Source organism: Cryptomeria japonica, chromosome 2, assembly GCF_030272615.1.
Source record: "Cryptomeria japonica chromosome 2, Sugi_1.0, whole genome shotgun sequence".
NCBI lineage: Eukaryota > Viridiplantae > Streptophyta > Pinopsida > Cupressales > Cupressaceae > Cryptomeria > Cryptomeria japonica.
In genome coordinates, this window is record NC_081406.1 from 393,131,942 (window position 1) to 393,141,791 (window position 9,850).

Consider the following 9,850-nt stretch of genomic DNA (forward strand, 5'->3'; position numbering starts at 1 on the left):
ATTAAGGACAAAGCCAGACCTATATTCAATAAACACCCTTTCAATTTTGTTGAAGACGATCTAGAAGGTGCATTTTCTTCGGTACCCTACGACGTGCTTCATAATGAAGATATTAGGGCATGAATCCATTGTGATCTTGAGGAGCTTAGTAATGTAGATATGTTGGACCTGTATAACAATCACTTGGCAAACAGTTTAGGAAATCTCAAACCCAAGTACAAATTTCTTTAGGACAAGGGTTTTTTTGCAGTTTGTTCATTTTTCATTGTTCAATGAAGTATAATGGATCCATTACATTTTGAGTCTATTTCATGATGAGTTTATATGGCTTGACAAGCCTCACAAGATTACCAAACAGGCAATATGAGCCATGATATACCTCAATGAAATTGGTGATGTACCTAGCTTGAGAAAGGTATCAAATGACATGGTGATAGCGACCACTGGTTCCAAATTTGATAACAAAGAAATGACTATCAACTATATTCTAGAGAATGATGAGAAATTTGCATCGATGGTAGTCGGTTACAAGGTTTACCAGTCAAGCAGACACAACTCTATTTCTGGTACTGCTATATACTCAGCCTATCAGATGCTAAAAGATGATAAGTGCATGATCCTCCTGAATGAGTTATTAAGCAATTTGAAGAAAATTAAGCAAGATAAGAAGCATACTTTCAAATATGGAACTCTTCTTATTTGTTTGGCCTTATACTTCTTCAATGAGATACCTGGTGTGAAAGGAAATGTCCAATGGGCCTATGATAGACCAGTGGTGATGCAGATTAAAGAGGGATTGTGGGGAATTGAAGATGCTACAATGATAATATCTGCTCTCTGGGGATACTTCAAATATTTCCAAGCAATAATGAAAAGTAGAGAGAGAATCCCTAAGGAAATTTTAGATAAGTATGAGCAAACCATTTTCTTCATGGTGGACAAAGATCAATGCCAAATGGAAGTTGTGGATCCTAGAATGGTATAGATCATACCCATGGGGTATGAAGTTGAATCCATCACACTTGAGGCATATGCTCAATATTTATTGATTCAACCAGTGGACCCTAAGGAAGGGAGATTTGAAACATTCAAGGAGAAGGATCTTAGTTTGCATAGACAATTCATTGGACCTGCCAAAAAAAGGAAAGTTACAAAGATGGCTGAGGAGGTGGAAGCTCAAATGGGATTCACCCACGAGGAGGTGAAGAAATAAAGAGAGAGACATGCAAATAAAGAGGACAATGATGAAACCAAGAAGCCTAAGGTTGATCTGGTTCCCTCCAAGGTCAAGCTTAAAGAGACCAAGTCTACTCCTACTATGGTGGCACAATCTGCAGGACCTAGCCCATTCGAGAAAGGTGTGTTGAAGCAAAAAGAGAAGCCCAAGAGGAATTATGTTGTTGTGTCTCTAGTGGCTTCTGAAACAAAATATGATAAGGAAGCAGGAAAGGCAAAGAAGAAAGGAGAATTTATCAAAGTGGTGAGGAAGTCGCAGTCCGGTGGAGCCCAACAAAGCAATAAAACTAAATCAGAACCTGCCCCTATTGGTAGACCCAAAAGAGGAAGATAGGTCAGAAGTCAACTTGACAAAGACCTTAAATCTAGCGACCTACAAGGTAAGTACATAGTTGTTTCACCATTGTAAATAGACCAATTGATAAATAAAATAATTGTTGGTGGGAACTTGAAGAATCTTGAAGCCTATTATGAACATCTAGATGAGGGAGATTAGAGAAAGGTTGAAGAAGCTATAGTTTTATACTTGCATAACTTTAACCAGACTTTGATTAAATTAGGTCATAGTATCCCTAACGATCTGTATAACATTATTGATGCAAGGAGACTAACAGCTAGCAAGATTGACAAAGAAATGAAGGAAAGAGATTTAATAAATGTTTGCACTTGTGTTACCCATGATGAAATCAAAAGACTTATTGAAGATGCTAACAAGAAAGAATTCTGAAGCAAGAAAAGGGTAAACAAATTAATGACTGGTCAAGTGGAAGAGGTGAGGAAGGAGACAAAGGACATATGGAAAAAGATAATTGTGAATGATCCCTTATACAAATATGCATTTAAGTCCTCTCAGTCGTGTTGGTTAACAGATCTGTCCTTTGCTAAAATTAATATAACACCACTCTATTTCCCCTTAAAGAACAAAATATTAACCAAATAGTTGGGTAAACTTGTGAAAGTTTCCCTGTGAATATTTTTAGGTACAACTCCCTCTTTGTATTTTCAATGAATAAAAGAAAGAAAGTAATTATGCATATACTTTTAACTAGAAAGTACAAAAGGCATTTTCACATCTACACATCACTATGATGTAAATGCAAAAAAAAATTAAAGTCAATTTCTAAAATGACAAAGTTCACAAACATTGTTGTATTTCACACTTTTCATTCAACAAAACTTCTAGACTTAATTTATTCGCAAGCACATAATATTCCATCATAAATAAAAGACTATCTTGGTAGAAATGAACTCCAACAGAAATCCAATTCCTTCATCAAACACAAATTTGAAATTTCCAAAATAACCATTTCCATTCATTCACAGATAAATGAGTATTTTTATTTGAAACATTAGATAATGCAGGACAAAATACATAAAGTCTAAAAGCTAACAAAAACTTGGACCTTCCCATAGTATTTTAAAAACATATAAATAGCCACACATTGGCTAACTAAAGTTTAGGGAAATACAGGGTTACATAACTCTGCCCCTGAGTCAAGATTCAATTCTAAAGATATAAGTAGAAAACTAAGTTTGTAAAACTAACCTATAGTTTATCACTAAACATTTTCAAAGGTCAGCTCAACCGAGATTGTAGCTACGAGGTGAGATCTTTGGGATGGTTTTGTTCTCTTCTAGAGACACATTTCCAATCCAAGTGAGTAGATGAGAAGTTTTGTGTAACGACAAAGTTCAGAATTCTGATATGTGCAATCCTCTGACACCACATCTCTTTATCTCACTGAACCTGGGCCACGATATCTGCATGATTTCCCAAGTGTCTTATACACAGGAAAATAAGGGATTCAATCTCTGCCACCATTGAGAATTCATTTGTTATTAGAGCCTTTTTTTCCCTAACATAGTTAATTTTTTCTTCAAACGATTGAGTAATGACTTCTAAACTTTCTATGGTTTTTCCATCCTCTTTCAGGAATTTAATCCTTATACACTTCAAATCATTTTGCATAGATAGAACGAGTTAAGATAACTCATCTCACATTTTAGAAAATTCACCACATCCCTATTCTACTACAGAATTTCACCACTCAATGTTTCTCCTACTCACATAGAGAATGTTATCATCTAGGCCATGTACTGATTTTTCTGACAAAAATTTCATGATGCCATATTTTTGGACATCAACCATTTGAGCTACCACATCTCTCCATTTTGTTTCCTCTTTCTTTCAATTGCCAATTTCTATTTCAAGTTCTTTTTTATAGCTATGGCATTCCCATACACCATGCTTAGATTTTTGAAATATTTTGTGTCAGATTGTGTGATCCCATCCAACCATACTAGGAAAATTTCAATCACCATTTTACTCTTGTGAATTTATCCCAGAAGCTATTGATTAACAAGTGACTTAGGATCGAATGACATAGGCAGCTATGAATTTGGCTGAGCATTAGGACTTTGAATGGTATCTATATATTCTGCCATATGCCTCAGCGTTTATTTGAGATTCTTTTTATCCTTCTTATCTTTCCGTGTCCTCTTAATTATTATTTTAGTGGAGGCCTCCAAATGGTGTACATCTTCCACACGCAATCCAACACCCAAATTAACCTTTTCAACATTGAAATGTTTTTGCTAACGGATTCTCTACTTCCTTATCCGGAACGGGACATGCTATCTTAGCAGTCCAGCTACCTATATCCTGATCAAAATCAATTTTGGAAACCATCTTCAGCCTTTTAGATTTTGGATTTTTTACCCAAGCACTTGCTAACCATGTCTTCAATAGGAACCAAGACGCAAACCACATTCCTTTTCTTGCTACTAAGAGGGGTGTCCAAACAATGGGGAGTACTGGGACCTACATATTTATTTGCTTGGGTTTTCTCAATACTTACATTAGCTAAGTTCAATGCACCTTCAGTGCCCTCCTCTCTTTTTTTCAGGTTCTTCATCATCTCCAACTTCCAAGGTGGGTATCTCAATATTTAGTTCTGCCATTCTATCCTCAGCTTTTGGAGACCCTTCCAAATTGACTAACACTAAAACTTCTGGCAACTTTTTGTCCTTATTCTTGGTTCTTGACATGGTAACATGAGCTGGAAGTTGACTAACAAGGGAATTCTTTGAACCTTTCATAATATTTTCCTCAAGCTTAGCCTTGGTACCACCTGCATCACAAGTTTTAATAGACTTATTAGATGAAACTTTTTGAATAGGAGAATATTTGATAACAAGTTTTCCCAGTCTCTGTTTTCATAGCCACTGCTCAGTTCTACAGATAACAAGGAAAGTCCTCTTTTGAATTTGATCTTCTTACCCCACTCTATCTTAGGAATTAGGGAGCCTTGTATTTTTTTTGCATATTGTGGATCAATCAAATCTTCTCCATAATTGTCAATACCCGTAATATTCATTCTGAGTTGAAAAGAAATAATCTAGTCTACTACAAACCTGGAAAATGTTCTCCATCTTACTTCAAATCCATCTCCGCAATCTTCCCAGAAATCTTTGAGCTACGAAACATGAGAGAAACTCTCTTTAAGAGCTAAGTGTGCCTAAGCATAACCTTTTCTATCAAAATTTGGTCAAGCAACATAGTGTTGAAGGTTAAGCTTCTTGAAATCAACTTCCAAGTTCAAGGCATCAGAAACAAAGTGACAAATATAATAACCTAGCTCAACTATGAAAGATATGCCTGAATCCTTTCTAGCTAGACTTTTCTTGTCAATATGAACAAGTTTCCTACATAATTCAATTAGTAAAAAGTGATCAAGGGAAAAACTTGCCAATTTAAATAGTTCTCCTTCAAACCCTCTGACCATGATATAGGTGAACTAAGGATACTGAATGAAATAGCTCCCATGTGTACTCACTAGCTGCATCGACTCATCAGATAACCTCTTTTTCACATTTTCTCACAATTCATAAACCAGCCTCCCTGCAAATACATCATGAACTCTTCTGAAATCCTCATGACATTTTTGTAGCTGGAGGTGCGGGTGGTAATCATAAATGTTCATCCCATCAAACCATTTTGCATGATCCAGTCCTGGCCAAGGTCTAACACATGCCTAACAATAAAAAAAGTATGAGGACATGTATAAATTATTATTTCCAAGACAATTACTTAGCCCCTCATGCAATATCTCAACAATTAATTCCACCCAATCTATATATCTCTTCTCATCCAATATGAACTAGATGTAAAAATACATCCACTCTTCCCAATAAAATTTCTATTGACTTCCTTTTACTTTATACAACAAGATGACAATATCCCTCACTTCTTTAATCAAATGCTCTCTAGTCAAAGGCTTACGCAATCTGGAACCACCCTTCTAGAATTTTAGGAGCCAATTTCTGGCTATAACACTTATGTACTAGGTTTTCTTTTATGAGAAAAACCCATAGGAGGTGGTTATTGTCCAATCTTCATATGGCTCTTTAGTGGGAATTTTAAAGACGGCCATAATGGTTTCCTTATTCACATTTAACAGGACACCCCCATTTTCATTTTTGATGCATCTATGTTCGGGATCATACTTGTTTATGCACTCACGTACTAACTCAATGCACTGTATGGAAGAAGGGGAAAATAAAGCTTCTATTAACCCATTGTCAATAATTCTTCCCATCATTGGTGAACTAGAGGGATTTATGGCTCTCTCCCAAAATTCATCTAAATCTACGTGAGCTAGGGATGTATCCCAAAATTCTGGAAGACAACAACCTAGACCAGATTTTGGCCCTGGTTTTGGTGGAATGGGTCTCATTTTCAAAACCAAAATAGGTAGCAATAACACCCACTATAGTTACTACAACAAAATTAATAGTTTCTTCCTTCGAAAATGACAGAGATGTTAAAGATTTTCAACTCACCTTTCATACAACTGTGTTTTCTAACTCTAAGAAAATTACCTCCAACATCAAATCTTCTCCTTTCTTAATTAAGCTTTTTCATGAAGATACAAATTGTTTTGTATAAAAGAAAATGATATAAATGGCTAAAACTCTGGTTTCATGATTACAACAACTCATTCACTCGTGTTGAGTGACGACAGAGATGTCACTTCTAACACCAACTTTTATTACATAAAACTTCGCGTGATCTCTTATCAGAAAAATGATTACCACCTTGTGAAAAATATTTTTAAATAAATCACCGAGATTTGTGAAATATTCCTTGTAAGGCATCGGTATTTTCCCTTTCTCGACTTCCGCTTTGCAAAGCACCCATTTTAAATGTAGAATGGTTGAACCGATTAACTCACGAACCAAGGAAGGTTCAACGGTTTAAGTTTACTCCTGACTTGAGATTTCTGCACAAGTTAAGCTTGGCGAAACCAAGATATAGTATAGATATAAAGACTCGATGAACCATTGAACCAATGAACTAATGAAATAAATACCAGGTTCAAACAAAAAGGTTCAAAAACATGAATATTTAAACATAAAGATGCATTGGCTGAGACAAACCGACTATGCTAAAATTGACACACATATTATCGTGGCATCAATATTCCAATACAAGATAAACCAATGAATGCCAATTGGGGACCAGGATTGCAAAGGACTAGGACATGAACATAGAATATTTGGTTACGCATTAGCTTTCAAACATGAAAAGAAGGACCAAGACAAACCAAAACTCACACAACCAACACACTAGAACAAAGCAACTAAACTAAAACTATGTACAAAAATAGGGGACTCTGGTTTTATAGTTGATAAAGTTTTAGATCCTGCCCATTATAGGACAAAGGCAAGATGGATCCATCTAGATACTCTAACTTGAAAGAGTTAGGACCCAATATCTGATGGATTTTGAATGGTCCTTTTCAAAGAGAGTCAAATTTTCCATGAGCTTATTTTGGTTCTCTTCTCTTATCCCATAGCAGAACTAGGTCTCCTTGCACAAATTTCCTAGGTTTGGTCTTGCGATAAAATATCTTCTTAACTCGAGCCTGATGATTTGTGATATGATAAACTAGCTCATTCCTTTCCTCCTCTATTTTGGTCAGGTACATTACACTTTTCTCTAAAGAAATCTTAAAATATTGATCTTCAATCATTGTTTGCAATTTAGCTGCTGCTAGCTCCAACGAAAGTGATAATTGAGCCCCCATTCCATATACTAATTCAAAAGGAACCATCCCTATTGCCCGCTTCAGTGAAGTTCGGTCAGCCCACAACGCTTCATAAATCTTTTTATGCCAATCTTTGGGATTGTCACTTACCAGCTTTCTCATAATGGCTATCAATTTTTTATTGTTGGACTCTGCATGTCCATTCCCCTATGGGTAATAATTTGATGAATGAGAAAGTGAGATACTGTGATCATAGCAAAACATAGCCATTTCTATTGAGGAAAAATTGGGAGTGTTATTAGTGACAATATTTTGGGGAACACCAAAGCGTACCGATATGTTTCCCCTCAGAAAATTACACACAACCTTAGAAGTAGTTTTCTTTATTGGGATGGCCTCTACCCACTTGGTAAAATAATTAGTTGCAGTCAAGATATGAGCATGCCCTACACTTGAAGGAGGTGAAAGGGGACCAATAAAGTCTAAAACCCATTGCTTAAAGGGTTCCTCTATAACAACAGGTCTCAATAGGAGTGCTGCTAATTGTGGCCTTCAAGAAAACAATTTGCACTTTTCACCATTGTCTATCCACTTGTATGCATCTTTGAACATTCTAGGCCAATAATAACAATTCCTAAAAATTTTGAAAGCTGTGACGGTAGATGAGAAGTGACCCCCACATGCCTCATCATGAAAATACTTTAAAAGATTCTCTCACTGATCACTATCTACACACCTTAAAAATGTCCCATCTAAGCCTTTTTTGTACAAAAAATCATCAAAAATCACATACTTTGTCACCTTCAACCTCATTTTTCTTCTCTCCCTAGGGGATAGGTGTTCTAGAAATTCTCCATATGTCAAATAATGAGCCACGTCAATAAACCATGGATCTTGACGACCAACAAATAAGACTATGGGAAATTCTTCTTCCTTGTTCTCTTTATTTTCAGCAATAAAACGACACAAGCCTTGTCCTCAGACAAGCTTTGTTGGCTTAATGTCTAGATCAAACTCCTATATTTTTGAGATGCAGGTAGCATAATTATTCAGACCAACCTCCTTTTGAGTTAGAATACTCTTCATGGAAGAATGAGGTACAAACACAATAGAATGAGAATGCAAGATATAATACCTGAAGTGCTTAACAACTTTAACTACTGCAAATTCTTGTTTCTCAATCAAGGAGTGTTTGAGCTCATTCTTTTTAAGTGGCATTCTCATAAAGGCTATAGGAACTTTATCATTCTATGCATTCTTTTGCATAAGAATACCAGACATGGTATGTCTAGAGGCATAATAGTTAATGATGAACTCTTTTTGGAAATCTAGATTAACCAAGGCTGGTGCCTAAGCAATAGCCTCCTTCACCTTTTCAAAATATTTTTTTGCTTCTTCATTCCACTTGAACACCTATTTTTCACCCATCACTCCTACAATATGTTTAGTGATCTCTGCAAAATCCGGTACAAATCTCCTAAGAAAATTAAACCTGACCCAAAAAATATTTAACACCACTTCTATTGGATGGAAGAGTTAACCTTTGGATGGCCCTAACTCTATCTAGATCAAATTTAATGCCATCCTTTGAGACAATACACCCCAACAGCTTTCCTTTTGTAACACAAAAGATAAATTTCTTCAAGTTTAAAGAGACACCATGATCTCTGCACCTTTGTAGAATAGTCCGTAAATTACTTAAGTGATTTTTCCTTCTCCTAGAAAAGATAGTTAGATCATCCAAATAAATAAAAATTATCTTATCAACTAAGTGGCCAAAAGAGAGGTTCATTTCCCTTTGGAAGGTTGCTCTAGAATTTATCAAGCCGAAGGGCATACAGTTGTATATGAAGGTTCCTCATGGAGTAGTGAAGGTAGTCTTGTGTTGGTGTGCCTCAACAACACTTATCTAGTTATACCCAGAGAACCCATCTAACATTGACATCATTTCTAATCCAACAACATTTTGAAGGATATGATCCATGACCAGCAAGGGATAATTATCTTTGAGGCTAACTTGATTTAAATTTTTCAAATCTACACAAATTCTTATTTCCCCATTTTTCTTGCATACTAGGACAATAGTTGCCACCCAAGCTGAATGATGAATTGGGTATATGATCCTAGCTTTCAACATCTTATCTACTTCTCTGAAAAATAGCATTGACAACTTTGGGATTATAGTTCCTCAGGTTTTGTCTGAAAGGTGTTGCTCCTGGTTTCAAAGGAATGTGATGTTCAAATTGACCTTCCCTGAAATTTTTCAAATCATCATATGACCAAGTGAAAACATCTTTATAGCTTAGCAAGAGATTAATAAACTTACGCTTCTCTTCAAGTGTGCAACTCTTTCCTAGATTAATAAACTTTGGGTTATCCTCATCTCCTATATTCACCTTTTCATAATCTCCTGATTCATTAGAACTAGGTGCATTTTTGTTTCCTATATACCCATCCTATCTATCAAACAATTTCTCAAGAGACACTAACCCCTTAGGAATTTTGTTTCCTTTCAGCTAAATTATATTTTCATCTAAATTATCTCCAGGATCAAGACAAAATTA

General features: G+C 35.7%; 1 protein-coding gene across 1 annotated transcript; it reads right to left on the minus strand.

Moving 5' to 3' along the window:
* Nucleotides 1–7,064: 7,064 nt before the first annotated feature.
* On the minus strand, nucleotides 7,065–7,448 carry LOC131860773 (uncharacterized). Its single transcript, XM_059214885.1, has one exon. It carries the CDS (start codon nucleotides 7,446–7,448, stop codon nucleotides 7,065–7,067), a length of 384 nt encoding a protein of 127 aa, XP_059070868.1.
* Nucleotides 7,449–9,850: the final 2,402 nt, after the last annotated feature.